Source organism: Megalobrama amblycephala, linkage group LG16 (assembly GCF_018812025.1).
Source record: "Megalobrama amblycephala isolate DHTTF-2021 linkage group LG16, ASM1881202v1, whole genome shotgun sequence".
Lineage (NCBI taxonomy): Eukaryota > Metazoa > Chordata > Actinopteri > Cypriniformes > Xenocyprididae > Megalobrama > Megalobrama amblycephala.
The window spans coordinates 16,652,733-16,673,522 of NC_063059.1; the positions used below are offsets into that span (position 1 = coordinate 16,652,733).

Here is a 20,790-nt window from a genome sequence, read left to right on the forward strand (position 1 = left end):
TATGAAAAAACATAATAGGGGCACTTTAACCCCTTAACTGTCACCCCCCATTTTTGAACCTAGACGTAAAAGTGCACTATCCGAACTTAAATTGTTATAATTCATGAACACTTTTGAATACAGACATAAGGTTGGTCTCTTTTTAAAGAAGACAATCAGTAGATTATTGTTTATTTATTATTAATTTCAAAACATGAAAGTATAAAAAAGTTTTACAAGTTTAAATTTACTGTAAAGAAAATGTACTGTGCTATTTTTATTATATATTTTATATAAAATATTTTACAAAATATTTTTTAATCCAAAATTGCTATAAAATTAAAGCCATATGTCTCAATAAGTTGTGTTCCAAATTTGAAGTTGATATGAAAAAAACTCAGGTTCCTATGCAATTTTGTTTAGGCGTTATACCAAAAAAAGCCACTGGGTGATACCCAAACTCCATTGAATTATGTTGATGCATTTTTTTCTGTCACAAATGCATAAATTTCTCTTTCAATATTACTTCTATAACAAAATATGGAATCTTGAGACTCAGACCTTTCCAGTGATATATATTTTGTCAAGATTATAAAAAGTTTTGATTCTAAACGATTGTAATATGACACTCCACACTAAGGGGGAGGAGACCGCGAAAAGATTTTGAGGTACAATTTCCATGGTAATGCAATGTCCGATTTCAAAATGGTTTTCACAGGATGAATTTTAAGGTTTTAAGCTTTCAAATGATATATAATTTATGATGATTACTAAAACATTTTATAGGGAAAAAGGCAACAAAAAATAATTTTTGTGAAAAAGGTCAGAACTCCTATTATGATGTACATTTTTCCGACATAATTTGTAACAAAAAACAGTGGTCAAATATCTATTTAGGAGTCTTAGACCTTTCCAACGATATATAATTTGTCATGATTAGATTAGATTTTAATTGCAATAAAGTGAAGTAAACTTAGGTGTCCTGTACATGGGACGTGTCCTATATAACCGACCATTTGTAATCAACTTTAACATGACTTAAAACTTTGTAGCTCTACAACGTTTTCACAGCACTGTATATCTTATAGACACAATGTTCAAACAAAAACTGGTACACTTGAACACCTAAAAAATCTCAATCTCAGTGAATCAAATTCCACTCCTAGAGGTGATAATAACTAAGAAAATCTATAATTAAAGAAAGAAATCAGAACTGCAATATTTTGATCAATGAAGCAGAGATTCTCCAGTGCAAAACAACAATTGTATTGTTTTCTCTGATTTTATATTAAACAGATCAAATGTTATCTTTGACTGAAACAGATAATATAATATTTGAAAAAGCAGGACCTGTTTTTTGAGAACTTCTATGTGTGGGATGCAGCCTCGGCAGTATGCTTCCAAAATCAGAGCAAAATGAACCGATACCGGTGGCATGTACATTTCAGACCTGTAACGTACAACACACACAATCATAAACTTTAGTTCTGCATAAGCATACTGCAATAACAGGTGATATTCAGATTTCTTCACATGTACAAACTTGCCTGAGATGCCAGAATAGGAAATGGCCGATTTTGCGGCTGGTCTGAGCGCGCTCCAGGAGGAAACGGCTGAGGGCGCAGTCGTAGTAAGGCTCATAGCGCAACACCTGCACAAGCTGCAGCAAATACTGCAACAGCTCATCATCGCTAACACACACAAACAAACATTCAGGATTTCAGCATTTCTCATGAGGTTTCTTTGAAATGGCAGGGTGCTCTGGGCTCCTCACCTCATATCTCTAAGGCAGTTGACTGCAAATTCCCTGACAAACTGGTCAGGATAGTTGAAGTCCAGGAGTTCTAGAGCATCTCGAGGGCTTAGCTTGGGCCAAATCTGCAGCAAAGCCTGTAGCTGCAGTACAAGAGAGAGAATTTTGAAAAACACTGTTTGAACACATCTACAGAAGAATATATAAGCCTGTGTATGTCTGTGCGTATACCTGAGCCATGTCTTCATGTTTGCTCCATTTGACAGACAGCAGCAGTTTGGGGAGAGACTGAGGAAAGTTTTCTCTGCAGTCGTAGCGAAGCGTCCAGATCAGATCTTTCTCATTCTCACACAGCTGAGAGAGAGGATCCCTTTCCATGATCTCCTTCAGCTCTATGTAAAACTTCTTACCCCCACGACCCTAAAGACATTTATTTCAATTCATTAGTAAGATTATCTCATAGAAACAATAGTATTTATGTGGAGGTTATGACATTAATGCACCAATGGATTTGATAAAACTAGAATTCACAATTAGGCTACATCAAAACAAGAAGCTGGGACATTACATTCAAACTTTATATAACCTTGGATGTTAAATGTTTATGGATGTCACCATTTTACCATTGTCATTGAATCACTGGATCCTACTATTTCTGCAGCTTTTTCCAAGATCTATGGAAAAAAATATCAGAACATGACAAGTGTTGCCTCATGTGTGATTATATATGTGTGTACACCCACAGACCATTCACTGACTAATGCATGTTGTTACACACAAAAATGGTAAACACTTCCTTTTTTGGGTTTGAGTGCGCAAAATTTTTTTGTTTGAAACATTTGGTAACTTTTTGGCAACATTTGGCAACTTATAAAATGTGTGTGTGTATATATATATACACACACACACACACACACCCACCCACACACACCCGTCCCCGCCCTCGCGGGGACTTTATTCAGTAAATTGAATGTAAATTGAGCTATAAACTAGTAATATCTAGTAAACTAGTTACTAGATATCCACGCTAAAAATAGTATATTGGGTTTTCAAAGTTCTGTCTATAAAATAATATAAGAATACATAAGAATAATGTTTGCAACCAGTCATGTGTACATGTGTGGGTAAACAGTATGTGTGTAATTAGTCATGCTCACATGTATGAAGTGTGATATTGGAGATATGGATACCTTGTCAAAAGCGGGAAATACAACTGGTTGTGTTGAGTATTCTGGAAAGCTTATATGTAGTTCTGTGGCATTCTCTGTATATGGATTGGTCTGAATCGTCCCAATAGGGTTCACCATCTCTTCCAGCTCATCTGCAACAAACAGAAAAAAAGGCATTTCCTGAACACATTTCCTTCCTTTACAAGACATCAGTGCACAACCTTACACAAAATGAAGTACTACTCACAGATGAATTGATAACTCAGAGTTCTTCTAACTCTAGAAACATACACCCTATGTATGACACATCTACACAGCAGTTTACACAAACACATAGTCACAATCACACCCAAGTTTTCTCCATACGATGGTGCGGCTTGATGAATTCATTACACAAAGTTATTTGTGTCTCGCGAAGAGAAAACACACAAACTGCAAACACATTACAATTCAATCAAAACCACATGCTCTTTCCATATGTGTGATCGTGCGTTGCTCTCTTACACCTGATGATTTTGGAGTTAATTACTTACAGGGGTCATGAACTGAGAAATCAAACTTTCCATGAGCTTTTGACACGTAAGAGGTCATCATACTATAAGAATAAAAAAAGTGTGTTTGCAAAGCCTGTGCCAAAATTGCGACTGATTTACCAAAGAATCCACATTGAAATGTATCGAATACAAATAAATAAAGCTCAATTGAGACATTCACATCGTTGAAAATAAATAACTCTATTCATATCCTTTGAAAGGTAATTTTATTTTTAGTCCTTTGGCTTTGAAGGCTTTGCAAACACACTTTTACGATATGGACTCGATAGCAATGCGACGACATGTCAGTATTAGTAAAGGTGTCAATTCTAATGATTAATCTGAGACCAGTGATTTCTGATATGTGATGATTCATGTACAGTCAGATGTTCTTTGTCTATGTGTCAGTAAATCAAACCAGTGACTAAACGGTCAACAAAGTTGTTTCTCTTAGTAGGAATGAAAACAATCTGTTTTTTAAACTGTGATTAAATCGCTGGAGCTGTCAAATCAAACAGTGCTAGTTTATCTGTGACTGAGTTCTGGACTTGTGCTAAAACTCCCATAATAACCAATTAATCTCTTATTGAGAGTGTGTTTGCACTGTTAGTTATGATGAAAGCATTCGTTAGTGTGCAGAAATCAAATTCATGCGCTCAACAACATGTCTGTGATCGGCTACAATGATCATCACTGCAACCTTTCATGTCACGATCTAAATATAATGCCATAGATCTAAATGTAATGCTATGATTAACACTCAATTGGTTAACCTTGAGAGCTGTAATAGTAAAAACATGCTAAAAGTTTTCGAGATACTTCCACATGTAATACTTAGCTATTTCATATTATGCAAAGATGTTAGTCAATCATAGCAGTGGTTACACTGAAGTCTCACAGCAGACCCACCCCTTAAAACAAAGCGTTCAAATCAGAGGGCTTAAATCAGGGTAGGAAAAATGCCTTTTATTTCTAAATTATGACCATTTTTGATGTAAAAATCATACTAACATTAGTGTACCCCAGGAAATATTATAAAACAATAAAACATTGCAGTTCATGACCCCTTTTTATCATTGTGCGAAAAACAGAAAGCTTTTGTGTAAGGTTGTTATGTTGTAATACTACATATAACAGTAGAACTGTCTATTACGTCCCATTGGGACCCGATGTAAGATCCAACAATAAGAAAGGTTCCAGAATTTCAATCGATTTTTTGATTGGTTATTGGTTTTCCGTGCGTGCTCGACCATTTTTGGTGCCTATGAATGTGTGTATGTGTATGTGTTTTCTCACCAGGGAAAGAGGACCAGCAGTGAAGGATAATGTCACCAGTTTTCAGCTGCCCTCTGTAGTCAAACACCATCGTGTTCACCCATGCTATTGGGTAGTGCTAGACAGAAAATATAACAAATAAAACAGATGATTAGTTAGTGTGTATGTGTGCAATAATTGAGGGGTGGGGAAAAAAAAAAAAAAAAAACTGGAATCAGGGGGTGAGGGTGGTGTAGGATCCTCAATGATTGTTTTGGCAACCACCCATAACCCATAGGAAAGTGAATTCAAGGACTGGTATGTGATTGCTTAAGAATGTGTGCTATGAATAATGTTTGTGTGTGTGTTGACCTCACCACTTTCCCTGCCTTGCGGATAGTCTGGTATTTGCTCTGGGGGTTCTTAGTGGATCTCTGTTTCTTCACTTTGTCCATGACGGCGTAAATGGCGAAACAGAGGCGCGCCATCCGCGGCAGGTCGCAAACAGCAATGTCAAACTCCAGTGTTTTGTTCCACACATGTTCAGATCGACTGCTGCTCTCACTGCTGACTGCTGTCTTGCACAACAGCTCTGTACCGTGAAACAGCCCTGCTCGAACCTGGATCTACATGTACACAAGTTACACAAATAAATCATTGTGACATACAACTGTTCTTGGATTAGATTAATCAAATGTATGTGCAAATGCTACTCTTATCCAGGTAATTTGTCTGACGTAATAATATTCAGCAATATTATTGACTTGACTGCACTGACACTATTAAATGGGAACTGAACTGAGCTGGACGATGACATCACTGTTTTTTCCAGAGCTCATTTCATAATTGATGAAATTTTATTACCTGTTACTGAACTGAACTGAATCAAAACTGAACTGATTTCAGCTGAATAAAGACTGTTCAGTATATTCTTTTCGTAGCTGCTTTAGAGCAGAATTTGATTGTTTGCATCACTGAATCATTATTTTCCTGTTATTCACTGTAAAGCTGCTTTGAAACATTCTGTATTGTATAAAGTGCTATATAAATAAATGTGACGTGACTTGACTGGACTGACATTATCCTAACAATGTTTTATTTGCTTTGTGTGATTGTCTGACTGAAAATGTATTTAGCATTGGTATATACGTTTGTCAAAGTAAGGGGTAGTTTTAGATCAACATATGAAGTAAAGATGAGCTTAAATATTCCAGGTATCCAATTTAATTACAATGGAATGCCTAGCAGGAAATCTTGCAGGAGGGTTTTAAAGTCAGTAATTATAAGTTTGATTTTTGGTAAAACACTTACATGAATTCTTCAGTAAAACAATGTGTGTTCTTTGTTATTTGAGGTGGGACTACTTTTCTTGCTGACATCTGGAAGTGTGTTACTGTTTGAGGTAAAAGGTTGCATGCTAGAACTTTCACACTTACTGTCCCTAAAGGTCTGCTTTTGTATGTTTGGAAACAGTCATTATTTTGGAATGGAACATAAAGACACACTGCACCTTTAAATAAATATGTTTTCATTTTAATGTAATACTGATTCTGGGCCACCAGGAGGCAGATAAAGGTTAGTGTTAGTGAGATCATTCTGAATTCAGAGGTGTTGACAATGTTTACCTTAGCAGCATCGTCAGCGTTCACCTTGTTACCTTTCACAAGATTGATTCTGAACATAGAATGAACCTTCCAAACACACGTATGTAACTGCTGAGGAGAGAGAAAGATAAAAGGAGAATGTAAGTAAATTATAAAAATAAATAAATTATGAAATTATGGTTACATATACATACTGTATTATCAGTGTATTGGGTAACAAGCAAAACATTTTACATGTCTTAATTAGATTTTAACATCAAAATGTAGAAAATGCCGGGCATGTTTTGGCTGTCAAACGCCAGTGGAACATACCCACAGTTAATGTAATGAATTATATATGTGGTTTCTCTACTGGGACACTTGTATGAACATGACATCCTCTAAAATGATTCAGAAAAGTCATCTTTTAAAAGTTAATTTGAGCACCATTTCTTTGCATATGGTTCTTGGTTTGATATTTATTTTGTTATCCAATGTTATCTAAATTACTATACAGTTTGCAGTCACACTTTATATTAGCTGTACATTAGCTGTCTTTAAAGGTGCTCTAAGTGATCCTGGGTGGAGTAACTTCCTGTTGACGTTCGAAGTGTTGTCAAACAAAACAGAGGCTAGCTAGGCCCTCCCTCCTCCTCCTCCCCTCCCCCCCTCCGTGCTTCCTGAAACAGTCATGAATGCGCATTTAAAATCAGTCTTGTCGGTTATTGGCTGGAACGTGTTTATTATGATTCGTGGTCCAGGCTGCACCAGTTTGTTTTTATTGCCGTTTTCGGAGCTTGTGGCGACTACAGAGACCGCGTTTTTTTTACAGTGTGTTCAGGGGACAGGCAGCTAGCGGATAGTGAGGAGATGTTTGCTGTATGTGACAAAAAATGTTTTGGCCTAAAAATGCAAAAAAAAAATATATATATATATTATATATATAAAGATATATATATGTTAGGTGTATTTACATCGAGGTATTTTTGTACAATGTTGTTTAGAGCACCTTTAACTATAGCAGGGTACAGGTTTGGTGGTATGTGTAGGTTTAAGGGGGTTTCATAAGGGAATTTAAAGTAAGGTAATTGAAACGTTAGTACATATTAGTAAAAGTCTCGTCTTGAAAAAAAAAGTTTCAGGCAAAAATAAATAAATAAAGAAAGTAAATTGCCAGTGCATTGTCTGATTTATTTCTTAACATCATTACCATGACTTGATGTAAAACTCAAATGCTATCAATAACTTATTTGTTATTTGATTCCTTTTGTTATTGTTGAGCCGGGTCAGAAATGAAGAGGAAACTGTGTCAAAATATCACTAAAATGAATACAAATGCCCCAAAAATTTAAGATATGACTGCAAAAGAGTAGCAACTTGTATGAGATCTTGTTCTTTATAACATATGATTTATCTAATTAAGCAATATCACAAAAGAGCTGTTTTCATGAATATGAGCACGACTGCAAACGTAATATTGATTTTATACACGTTCAATATACGAGAAGTTAATTTTAAGTGACTTACATTTTAGACACAATTTTGAACAAGGTTATTTTGGCAACAAAAAATAACTCCAAACAAATCCTACTGTTGTGCATTTCTGAGCAGCACACAGCAGTGTTTCATTAATGAATGAATCAGCTGCTTTGAACAAATCGGTTGAATAAATGATTCTGTGACTCATCCATTAAATGATCTGCCGCCACCTACTGGCGGTTTTAATTTCATATTTAAAAGACTCGTTTTATTTTTCTATCATATTTCTAGATTCAACATTATTTATGCAGATGTAATTATACTAATTTAGATTCAACTTTTGCCACCTCTGCAGTGCAAAGATGAATTTTGCTGTTACTGATTTCATTTGATTGGTAACAGCCCAACAGTATCTTAAAATTTATTTATTAATTAAATATATAAGACATTTCACATAAGTCTGGTCTCGACTCGTTTTGCCTTGAATTTGGTCTCATTCTTGTCTTGGTCTCAACCCCTGAAAGCCTTAGTCTTGCCTTGGTCTTAACACAGGCTAGACTTGATCTTGACCTGGTCTCAGATTAGCTGGTCTTGACTTCAACAATACATAGCAGTTAAAGACTTAATATAAAGTGGGACCCAATTTGCTATACCTTAAACACTGTGACCTCATAGACAAATGCACATACACACTCACACAAATTCACATATACATTCCCTTCAGGGGTTTGGTTTAACACCAGCAGTTTTGACGCGGTCAGCAATCTGACATCTGCAAAATAACTCACATGATCAGTGCTAACACACACACGCGTGACTCACTTCCTGGAACACATTTTTGAAACTCACTGGCTCAAAACCATGTATGAAGAAAAACTGTACTGTGCACTGGACACTACACATGATTACAATTTACATGATATGTCTGTCAGACACACATACAGGTGCTGGTCATATAATTAGAATATCGTGAAAAAGTTCATTTTTTTATTGTAAATTATTTTTAAAAATGAAACTTTCATATATTCTAGATTCCCTACATGTAAAGTAAAACATTTCAAAAGTTTTTTTTTTTTTTTTAAATTTTGATGATTAAAGCGTACACCTCATGAAAGTCCAAAATCCAGTATCTCAAAATATTAGAATATTTCCTAAGGTCAATCAAAAAATGGATTTTCAAAACAGAAAAGTTCAAGTTCTTTAAAGTATGTTCATTACTCAATACTTGGTCGGCAGCACATATTACAGCAAATGACTTGCTCCTAGCACAAATTACAGCATCAGTGAAGTGTGGCATTGAAGTGATCAGCCTGTGGCACTGCTGAGGCACTATTGAGCCTTCAGATAATCTGTATATTGTTGGATCGACTGTTTCTCATCTTTCTCTTTAAAATATCCCATAGATTCAGGGGTCAGGCATGTTGGCTGGCCAATAAAACACAGTAAAATCATGGTCAGCAAACCGCTTGGAAGTGGTTTTTGCACTGTGGGCAGGTGCTAAAGTCCTGCTGGAAAAGGAAATCAGCATCTCCATAAAGCTTGTCAGCAGATGGAAGCATAAAATGCTCCAAAATCTCCTGGAAGATGGCTGCATTGACTTTGCACTTGATAAAACACAATGGACCAACACCAGCAGATGTCACGGCCCCCCAAATCATTACTAACTTCAGAAACTTCCCACTAGACTTCAAGCAGCGTGGATTCTGTGCCTCTCCAGTCTTCCTTCAGACTCTGGGACCATGATTTCAACATGAAATGCAAAATTTACTTTTATCTGAAAAGAGGACCACTGTTCACTGTCCAGTTCTTTTTCTCCTTAGCCCAAGTAAGATGCTTCTGACGTTGTTTCTGTTTCAGAAGTGGCTTGGTAGTTGTTTTCCTGAAGATGTCCGAGTGTGGTGACTCTTGATGCGCTGACTCCGGCTTCATTTGACTCATTGTGAAGCTCTCCCAAGTGTCTGAATTGGCTTTACTTGACAGTATTCTCAAGCTTGTGGTCATCCCTGTTGCTTGTGCACCTTTGCCTACCCAATTTCTTCCTTCTAGTCAACTTTGCATTTAATATGCTTTGATACATCACTCTGTAAACAGCCACCACATTCAGTAATGACCATCTGTGACTTACTCTCTTTGTGGAGGGTGTCAATGATTGTCTCCTGGACCATTGCCAAGTCAGCAGTCTTCCCCATTAGTGTGGTTTCAAAGAACAAGAGATACCCGGAATTTATACTGTAGGGATGGTCATTTAATGAAACTCAAATGTAAATATTCTAATATTATGAGATACTGGATTTTGGACTTTCATTAGCTGTATGCTCTAATCAACAAATAAAAAAAAAAAAACTTTTGAAATGTTTTACTTTACATGTAGGAAATCTAGTATAAATGAAAGTTTCATTTTTTTAAAATAATTTACAATAAAAAAAATGAACTTTTTCACGATATTCTAATTATATGACCAGCACCTGTATATACACAAAACACTACTCATCCAGACAGCAGCAAACATCAGCTAAAACATACCAGCCAATAAACAAGTATCACAAGACTGTAAAGAACCTGCACAACAAGAAGAGAAACAACAAAAAAACACCAAGTTTCACCAAGTAGCATGTTTCCTACTGTCTTGCACTTGTGTGTATGCACATACATTTATACAACACCTGCTGAGATAAATGCATTCAAATTATTCAGGTAATTGCCTCTACTTTCTTATTCCAGTTTAATGTGCAAAAAGCACAAAAAAGCATCTCATTCATAGTTAGATTTACAGAAGAGTGTAAACACTGTGACTCTATGGCAATTTCAAAACAATAGTCTGTTTGTTTAAGCAGTTCAACTTGTCAACTTCCGCGGTGCGCATTTGGGGTGGGACTGGCAATAGCAGATGAGATGCGAGGTGGAGATGCAACAGGAGTGTTTGGGAAACTTGTTTCCAAAAAATCATTATTTTTGCAGTGCTGTTTTGGTGCTGCTGGAGGCGCAAAACTAAGACAACCTTTGATTAGCTGAAGTGCAGGACACACAGACAAGTCCTTACCGTTGACTGTCTCTTCTTCGGGGGCAGTGGTAAAGGAGGGTTTGAAGTCTTCCGTGCAAGCACCGATCCAATGGTGCTGATTTCCTTCTCAAACATGGCCATCACAACGCTACAGTGAACCATTGTCAGATGAGGGTTCTCATTTGCCAACAAACAAGCCCTAATGTACTACATACACACAAACAAACAAACATTTATATTAGTGTTTTCATACAGAAAATATTGAACATACTTCTGTCCCTACAAATGGCTCCAAGTACCTCAAAGAATACCATGATACTACCATGGTCCGTGCCCAAAATAATACAGCTTCTTTTTTTGTAATTTTGGTTGTGAAGTGATTTCTAAAATCTGTGTGAGCAACTGAGTGTGCGTTTATGTGTCTGCATGGCTTGAGTTTTTATGCATTTCCTGGAACAACACGGCACTTGTGATCCAAACATGCGTCTTTAATGACTGCTGTCACGATCACTCACCTGACTGGTTTTAGGCTCACGATGGAAATGAACTATTAGGTACACAAAATTTTAAGTAAAGCACACACACTTTCGTTTGATGTCTGAACATGACCTACCAGTTAGACACACTTCACTAAGCGGAATTCTTTTCATTGTTTTTTGGAAAAACAACTGGGGCGTTACTGTACAGGTATATCTCATTCTCAGGAATTTTTTGCATAGTAAAAATGCTAATGAACTACAATGAAGCTCACAGTGGTATTTTGATGCATGCTGAATTTTAAATGTGAGCACAAATCAATCAAACAACAGATAAAATAATTCAGATCCAAATGGAGAACCCAATCCAAGAACCCAAGAAATATTTTAATAACAAGTCATTACTTGTAATCTTCCTGTGTGCTCACTTCCAATGTTCCTGCTCCAGTTTATGTAAAGTAATACATTTCACAGAAATATTTTGGTTACAAGATATTCAGTGATTACCAAATCTTGTAATTCTTTTTATTTACAGCTCCAGAAGACTTGGAGCATAGCACACTTGTCACTAGGACTATTGACCCCATTAATTTTAATGCATGTTACCAGCGTTTTGATTAAAGATTATGAGGTCAATCCACTAAATGTAATTTATATAGTCATTTATATAGATTTATATAGTGAGTCAAACACGTGTGTTAAACCTAAACATAACCCTCACAAAAATTTTTTTTATTAAAAATTGTTTAGTTTATTTAGCGATTTGAATTATGAGGACATCGGCACATCCTCATAATATAGGGGGCATGGCCTAAAACCTGAATACACACCACAATATAATTTGGTCCTCAATGTAGGTCAAACCAGTACAAACAAACACATTATATGTGTGTGTGTGTGTGTGTGTGTGGGGGGTGTCATAAACATCATATGTTTGAAACTGCATGATGAGGAGTAAAAAATGACAACAATTATAAATTGAATGAAGAAATGCATTTAAGAAGTGCAAAATGCATGACTTTAAACAGCACATACTGTACTTTGCCATATCAACAAAAATGAACATTCGAAAATACAGTTTGACTATGGAAGTAAAATAATGACAAATGTTTTTGAAATAAAAAGCTTGTTGAATTGCACTACTTGAAAAAAATGTATTGCATTAACCGTGCTTGTATTTTAATGCATTGTATTTTTAGGGCTTGCATTTTTATGGGCTGAAATTTAACATTTAAATATTAATACAACTATTTAAGCCGTGAATATTTCAATTCAAAACAGTTCACACAAATTTCAATGTTAAAAAATGTAATAATCCATATTCATCTTTCAGATTTCACTTCCAAAATATTCATTATGTTTAAAAAAATACAACCTATAATATTCTGCAGGCAATTTTCTGTCCATTTCATGTCGCATCCACAAATTCAGTGGTTCAAATTTCAACATTTCACATCTGGGAACTGCAGGACAAGCAGTAGAGTACCAAGATTAATCTCCATCTGCTGTTAGTTGACCTCACCGGCAGGTGGTGCAAGCGCTTGTTGACGAAGAGCAGAGCGATAGGTAGAGAGAGTCATTCATTCATTAAAACGGATTTACATTAATGGAGCAAGCGGCAAGTGCATGTGTGATGATTATCAGGGCCAGTATATATGCAGAAAAGCTGATAAAGTCACAAAAGTTGTTTACATTTAATTCAATGTTTTTACTGTTACTTTCCCTGTGTAGCCTACATGTAAGCAGCTTTTTTATAATGTTATTCCCCGATGCTGATGTAGCCTACAATTCAAACGTTAAATCTGAGGTAGACATATAACTTTCCTTAACTTTTTATCGCGGCTGTGCTGCAGTACTGGGGTTTCCCTCAATACGTCATACTCCAGGATTCCCCTGCCGTCGGGACATATAGAACGCTTAACTTAGCTTTATATACTAAATACAGTGATATAAAAAAACCACCGAACTCGCGCCTATACTATATAGGCTACAGGCAAGCAGGTGGACTCAGAATATGGACGTAATGTGCAAAGTTTGACGCTAAGCGTTTACTAGTGAAATACTGGCATAAAGTTGGCTTGACATTGAATGGTCCATATTCGCAAATTTAGGGACCATCTCTAAAGTTACATACGGCAATAAAATAAACTGTCAAATCATGTGTAAATATTACTATTTTTCACTACAGCATGAGTTCATATTTATTATCAACAGTCTAAAAGTTGTGCATCACACCGACATGAACACTTTACAGACTGTAATTCATTCTCTTCAAATACTATAGAGCTTTAAATTATGGTATATTTTGTGTATGAGCATACAGTTGGCTAAGTGAAATATATTACTATATGTACATATGACTTGACAGTTTATTTTATTCAATATCAAGAATCTAAAAGGTGTGCATCATACCTGAAACCTACATGAACATTTTACAGTTGGTTTTATGACTATAAGTCATTCTCTTCAAATGCTATTGAAGTTAAATGTCCTGTTTAACTTTAGAGACAATCCCTAAATTTGCGAATATCGACCGTCCCATGTCAAGTCAACTTTATGTCATTATTTCACTGGGAAACGCTTAGCATCAAACTTTGCGCATTACGTCAATATTCTGAGTCAAACTGCTTGCCTGTAGCCTACAGCCTACATTCTCAATAAGGTGCGAGTTTGGTGGTCTTTCACTGTAGTCTATTAAGATAAGTTAAGCGTTCTATATGTCCCGGTGGCAGGGGAATCCTGGAGTATGACGTATTGAGGGAAACCGCAGTACTGCAGCACAGCTGCGAAATAATGAAAGTTATATGTCTACCTCAGATTTAGTGTTTGAACTGTACATCAGCATCGGGGAATAACGTTATAATCTCATTCACTGTAGAGAAAGCTGCTTACAATGTAGGCTACACAGGGAAAGTAACAGTGAAGACATTAAATTAACACAACTTTTGTGCCTTTATCAGCTTTTCTGCATACATACCGTCCCTGATAATAATCACACATACACTTACCACTTGCTCCGTTCATGTAAATCCGTTTTAATGAATGAAATGAATGACTTGCTCTAACTGTTGCTCTGCTCTTCGTCAAAATTCGCTTGCCCCACCTGCTGGTGAGGTCGATGGAGATTATGCTCGGTACTCTACAGTACTGCTTTCCCTGCAGTTCCCGAATATGAAATGTTGAAATTTGAACCACTTAATTTGTGGACACGAAATAAAATGGACCGAAAATTGCCTGCTGAATATTATAGGTTGTATTTTTAATCAGAATGAATTTTGGAAGTGAAATCTGAAAAGTGAATATGGATTATTGAATTTTTACCAGTGAAAATGTGTGTGAAATGTTTTGAATTGAAATATTTGCAGCTTAAATATACAACCACGTTGAATTTAAGCCTATAAAAATGCAAGCCCTAAAAATACAATGCATTAAAATATAAGCACGGTTAACGCAACATTTTTTTTCAAGTAGAGCAATTCAAGAAGCTTTTTGTTTCGAAAACATATGGCATTATTTTAATTCCATATTTGACCTTTCAAAGCCATTTCTGCCATTGATTCTTACTTTGTACTGATTAAGAGGGTGATCTTCAAAGAGGAACTCAAGTTTGCTGCTGACACGCAGCACATAATCGCTACGGGCACCAATATCTTCCTCTGGGCCATGAGTGGTCTGCCATTTCTTGAGAGCCTGGTCCATTAGTTCAGATACTGTACAATGCAATGACACTTTCAGGCTAGCTGTGTCCTACAAAGAGAGATAGAAAAATGAGGATAAGTCTGATAATTCATTTCATGTAGAATTACACAACATACCATATACTAAAATCACTAAACGCACCTGTGACTGGTCGTAGTGCATGGTAATTTTGATGACGCCCTCATGCTTTTCAATCAAATTCTCCAATAACCCTGTCTCCAGCTGAGGTGAGTAACAGCTCCGAAGCCACTCCCTCCATGACATCATCTGCATTTGGTGCATTTTCTCTTCGCTGATTCGCTTCATTTTGGAACGAAAGTCCTTCACTTCCTGGTCTTGCAGGGCGTCCAACTCGTGAAGACCTGTGCCATGTGGCATAACGTTCAGTGACTTTACACTCTCACAATATCGACAACAACCTCGACAGACTTGGTGTTTATGCAATGAATAACACAGAATCTGAATTAAAATCATGTGAACTCAGCTGAGTGTGAACCACTCTGTCAGAGATAAAATGTTGTTTTAACACCTATGCATATATGATGCTGTGAATTTCTGCTGCAAAATCATGCTTGCTTCCCCAACACACTTTAACACTGGTCCAATAACAAGTCTTTTTTAATTTTTATAAAAGAGTAAAAACAGTGTGTGATATGTCAAAGAAACAGTTAAGAGAAATGTGCACTGTATTAAAGCCTGTGAGTTGTGAAGCTATGCAATGGCCAGGTTTGTGTGTGGAACAAGCTGAAAATAAGGCGACTTAAATTTCTGTTTGTTCCTCACATAAACTAGTTGCATGAATTAAAACAGGCTTACCATATAGAACATTATATGTAATTCCATTTAAAAAATAAGATCAAGATTTCTCCTTTTGTTTCACTGAAAAAAAAAAAAAAATAATAATTCAGATCTGCAAAATTAAAGATGAGAAAATGATTTTCATTTTTGACTGAACTATTCCTTTAATGGATGTCTGTTTCTGTTGAATGACATCAGTGTGTTTTGTTGCGAGACAAAGCTCTGAGGGAAAGGTTTCAAATGGCTTCCTGATAACACACATGATGACATTTAAAGAGCATTAAAAATTCATTTGATCCTCTCCACTAAAAGATACTGCCCATATTGCATGTGTGTGTGTGTGTGTGTGTGTTTCAGAGCCAGTGAATGAGCAAGGGAAGTTTAATGTGCGAGTCTGTAAGCCTCGCGGGCTGTGCCTGACAGCTCATCATAGTCTCATGATGATTAATACTTGCATACATATAAACAGACAATCAGCATCACTCTCAAATCTGTCTTTGCTCTCATGCACAATTTCTGGCACCAAAAGTGTGTGCCAAAGAACAGACAAAAGAGTGTGCCAAAGATCACAAAATTAAAGGGCTGATGACATGGATTTTTTTTTATTGTTTTAATATGTTCCTTAAAATTCACTTATAATGTTAATAAAGTTAATAAAGTTTTGCACAAAAAAACAAAAACAAATATAAATGCAGAAAAACTATTTTCATCCCTCATTCTGACCCTCTGTCTGAAGCAATACGTTTTTAAGGGGCATCTCCTTTAAGGCTTATCAGTAAACGGCCACTGTTATGATTGGCTAACTTCATTGCATAGGAAACAGTATCAATGGCCACTCACTATTGCACGACGCCATTAAACTAAACCCTCTACTTGTTTCTGATGCTGGGATTCTTTTGAAGTTTGTACAGAGATGCAAACTACCTGTTTAAACTGGCGTCGAAGTGAACATTCTTTCACTCTTTCATCTGTCCCGTTGTCGATAGACTCAAGCGAGTGGAGTATGTCAGAAACTGAACGCACACCTGTTTACTTTATCCAGTGTAGACAGTGTCAGTGATTATAATGGGATCTATTGCAACACTCAAATCCAGTGTAGGCAAGTGTCAGCCAATAAGCAACTGAAAGCCAGTGGGCGGGGCCTGTGGTAGAATTATGTGTTGATGACTTGCTCTGGAGGCAGGCATATGCAAATGAATTTGCCCAGTGACATCACAGATTTCAATATCAGAACGAGCTGTTTTGATTAAATAAGTGCTTTTTTTATAATGAGGAGGACGTTTTAAGCTATGAAACTCTCAGGATGTTTTAATGGTACAAAGTAGGGATGGACCGTTACAGAGTACGACTACCGATACTTTTTTCTAGCACTCGCCGATACCGATGCCTATACATTTATTAATTTCTCTCTCGATTTTTTTTGGTGATGTTGCAGTTTTCCAAGCACAATACAGTGAGACTAATGAATGTAGGACAGCTTCTTTATTATTACTATTCTTTATTATTAATGAAAAACGTAATAATTTTTATGTGCTTGTCACAAACTTAAAGAACAAAAATTTCACACCTTCAAAGGGCATAATTACCAATATATATAATTATTGTTATATAAAAAGAAATGTACAAACAAATTACAAACAATACAACAAACACTATAGAGATAAATGTCTGAGAGAACCGGGATTGCGCGCAAGGAGAGAGAGAGAGGTTCTGGTCTGTGTCATTCAGCGTGATTCCGTCTATCCCGCCTTCACTAATAGATAACAAATTGTCATTGAAAGCATGCAGTTCACAATGTGCGTGTTGTCATCATTCATTTTGAAGTATTTCCACACCTCTGAGGCTGACATTGTTTCTGCTGCTGCCGCCTGTGTCTCTGTGTGCACGGATAATTCTGTCAGTTATGTCACGTGAGGTATCGGTCTTTGGTATCGGGGGTATTTTTACGAGTACAAGTACAAGTACATGAGCTTGGTATCGGTGCATCCCTAGTACAAAGAGATCTTATATGTCAAAAGATCAAGGCAAATTTGATTTGTCTCTTAAAAAACTAATTATATACTAGTGCAATTCCAACAAATCGCCCAACTCAAGTGTTTTAATTTTTAATGCCAATATTTTCAAAACAAAGCACAGTGATATAAATATATATTATATTTTGTACATTAAAAAACACACACACACACACACACATATATATTTTATATATATATATATATATATATATATATATATATATATATATATATATATATATATATAAATTAAGTTATTACCACATTTTTAAAAAGACAAAAGCAAAAGTGTAGTTGTTCCTAGTATCAGCACAGCTGTGATTTGGCCATAGGTCATCACACAGTCCTTAACTCAATTGTGAGTGTGATATTGTTTTAAATATCAGTTCAATAAACAAGTTAATATGGAGTAATGAGCACAAGGAGCACATGAAGTTTAAGACACAATATTGCTAGTTGCTTGGTCTATTTTTGCAAGATTTAGTGATAGTTCATTCCTGAATTAATCACAGTTTTTGAACAAATTGGTTGAGTTGAATGATTCAATGATCCTCTCATAATAAAAAAAACACATTGCTTGTCGTCACCCACTGGAGTAAATGTAACCTGCAGAAAGTGTCACTGAAAAATCCCAGATGGTCACATCCTAACTAATGGATATAATGAGCGAAACGTATAGCTCTCATTATGCATGTGATTATATGCATATGTGTCACCTTTCCCAATGAGGACTCCGATCTTAGAGTCTAGTAGGCGCTCTGCACGTCCACAGTTGCGTGTGATCAGTTTGAGGACAGGCAGGAATGGTCGCACATCGCATAGACGCCTGGTCTCATCCTCCAGCTCCTCGTGCACTGCTGCCTGGTTCACACACTCGAACATGTGACCCTCCATCTCCCCCAGCAATGAGAAGAGAGGGTATGTCTGCGCCTCCTTCCATAACAACTACATCAACACAAAAACAAGATGTCGAGAGTGAATTCTAACCCTAATTAAACACACCTGTCTCTGATTAGCAAGTAATTCTGAACACCATCACTGCGTCTGAAATCGCATACTGTCTGAGTAGGTACTATATTTGAATTTGAATTTACTTTGCAACTATTAAAAGGTACGTTTGATATAGTATGAATGAAATTCGGATGTACTACATCCGCCATGTTGTTACTGTAATGTGACCTACGGCGTCATTTGCATCGCTTCACTGTCATTCACAAATCCTCTCCAGTGACGGTGCAATCATATTACTATGAAAAGGAGAAAGTACTAAGTGCAATTGGGTGGAATGCATTACGCCTTCTAAATAAAAGAGCCAATCGGCTGGTCCAGCCTGAAAAATGCATTTTTTTTGTCAAGATTTGAGCATTTAGAAACAAAATTTATGATGATGACATGATGACAGTTGTTGTTAGATTTCATTGGCGATTTCAAATATGAAACTTAATCGTAAGCTTGGTGAACAGCTTAGGAGAATTTGATGTTTCCCCATTAAAAGAGATTGGAGCTGTACTTGCATGGCTGAAAAAGCTGCCCGAAAGGCACTTCAAAGATGGCCACTGAGAATTACTCCTTCTTATTAGAAGGACTTTGGCTGAACTGAGCAGGACACTGGCCCTCCAGGACTGAAGCTGAAGTGCTCTGCTATAGACCAAAGTCTATGGGCCTGTCCAAATATCACTTGACCACTTGTCTACTTACATGACGTATTTCCTGTATTTGGCTCAAGTGTTCAAGTGGGCGTGAAGATCACAAGTGGTGTGTAGAACTTTTGATTACCCGATGGGACAAACTTATAGTGTTGCAAAAATGCAAGTGTTTACAGATTTTAAAATAAACTTCTTAATGTCTATTCAGCAGTCTCTATGAAACAGAAGACACAATTTAAAAATTCTTCTAATTAAGTTATAAAAAGCAGCTGCAAATGTTGTACAAAATACACATAGCCTGCTCATCTTTTCACCAATAAAATGTTTAACATGTTTTGTTTTTCTACCAAATTATATGTAATATCTAATTAATTTAACTTACAGTGGAATGTTTTCCTTGACATCTCGCATCTTTGGGGCATGTGAATTCCCAAACATAATGCATGATGGGATACGGTTAGCCTCGAATACCGCTCCGAAGCGGTATTTGAGATAGTGTGGGTTTAGTGTACTTCAAGTGGCCAAGAACGCAAGTGTGGCTATTTGGACAGGCCCTATATTTAGAGCTAAAGTGCCTTGAATTCTTTCTTGGTAATGGTTAAACTAAAATCTAAAGGTAAGAATGACAATTTCAGAAGAAAATGTGTGGTGCTCACACATGGAAAACTCCACCAGAATGCTTGTTTTGGGTGGGTATGCTTTGTGTTTGCTAAAATATCTTTGTTAATAGTTATTTGAAGCACAGTTTTCACGCCTGAAGTGTTACTCCTTACTCTGAAAGAGAGAATCTGCTTGTAAACAAACATACGCACCAGTTTGATGTGTTGGATGGTGCTCTCGCGAGGAACCTCCATCTGGATATAGATTCCAGTGGGCAACAGGAAGTCCACCATCACCTGGTCGTCTCCATCCATCCCTGACTCCGCCCACAAGTCCAGCTGATCTGTCTTGGCGGGAGGCATGGCAGAGAGCACGCTGGAGCCAAACCATGGGAACCTCAAAACAAATCAAAATAAAGGTTAGCCACTAAATAAAACAAAAAGGTAAAGTAAAAAGATGACGAAAAAGACTTCAGTTGAACAATGACACTATTTTCTTTCAGAGCTGCTGTACAGCCAAAATGAACTGTTTGCATCATTTAAAGTCCCCATGAATTCAAAATTGAGGTTTTCTGACTTTTAGTATGAATAAGTTAGCCTTACTGTTATCTATAAGCTATTGTTCTCCAAAACAATGACAAAATTTGCATTTAGAAGACATAATCATTCAAAACTTTCAGTCTCTCACTTCCTCCAATATGGATCAATGATTTTGATGACATCACACTGCACTATAGCTTCAGATTTTCTGTCCAATCAAATGCTCTCTAGAATCTAAAGCGTTCCGCCCCCAACACTACAAATAG

General features: G+C 36.5%; 1 protein-coding gene across 3 annotated transcripts in view; it reads right to left on the bottom strand.

Moving 5' to 3' along the window:
- Nucleotides 1–20,790, bottom strand: part of pik3cb (phosphatidylinositol-4,5-bisphosphate 3-kinase, catalytic subunit beta) — a 69,499-nt gene that overhangs the window by 15,857 nt on the left and 32,852 nt on the right. For 2 of the 3 annotated variants that reach the window (XM_048160932.1, XM_048160933.1), the window contains 14 exons: nt 20,198–20,381; nt 18,456–18,684; nt 15,068–15,288; nt 14,792–14,974; nt 10,791–10,958; nt 6,314–6,403; nt 5,066–5,314; nt 4,731–4,827; nt 2,923–3,053; nt 2,356–2,406; nt 1,964–2,152; nt 1,754–1,875; nt 1,527–1,670; nt 1,330–1,429 (listed from right to left, as the gene is read on the bottom strand). In XM_048160932.1, the coding sequence (XP_048016889.1) occupies nt 1,330–1,429; nt 1,527–1,670; nt 1,754–1,875; nt 1,964–2,152; nt 2,356–2,406; nt 2,923–3,053; nt 4,731–4,827; nt 5,066–5,314; nt 6,314–6,403; nt 10,791–10,958; nt 14,792–14,974; nt 15,068–15,288; nt 18,456–18,684; nt 20,198–20,347 (2,124 nt within the window). In that variant the 5' untranslated portion in view covers nt 20,348–20,381. The remainder of the gene's footprint in view (nt 1–1,329; nt 1,430–1,526; nt 1,671–1,753; nt 1,876–1,963; nt 2,153–2,355; nt 2,407–2,922; nt 3,054–4,730; nt 4,828–5,065; nt 5,315–6,313; nt 6,404–10,790; nt 10,959–14,791; nt 14,975–15,067; nt 15,289–18,455; nt 18,685–20,197; nt 20,382–20,790) is intronic. The other variant, XM_048160934.1, reaches the window with a different exon arrangement.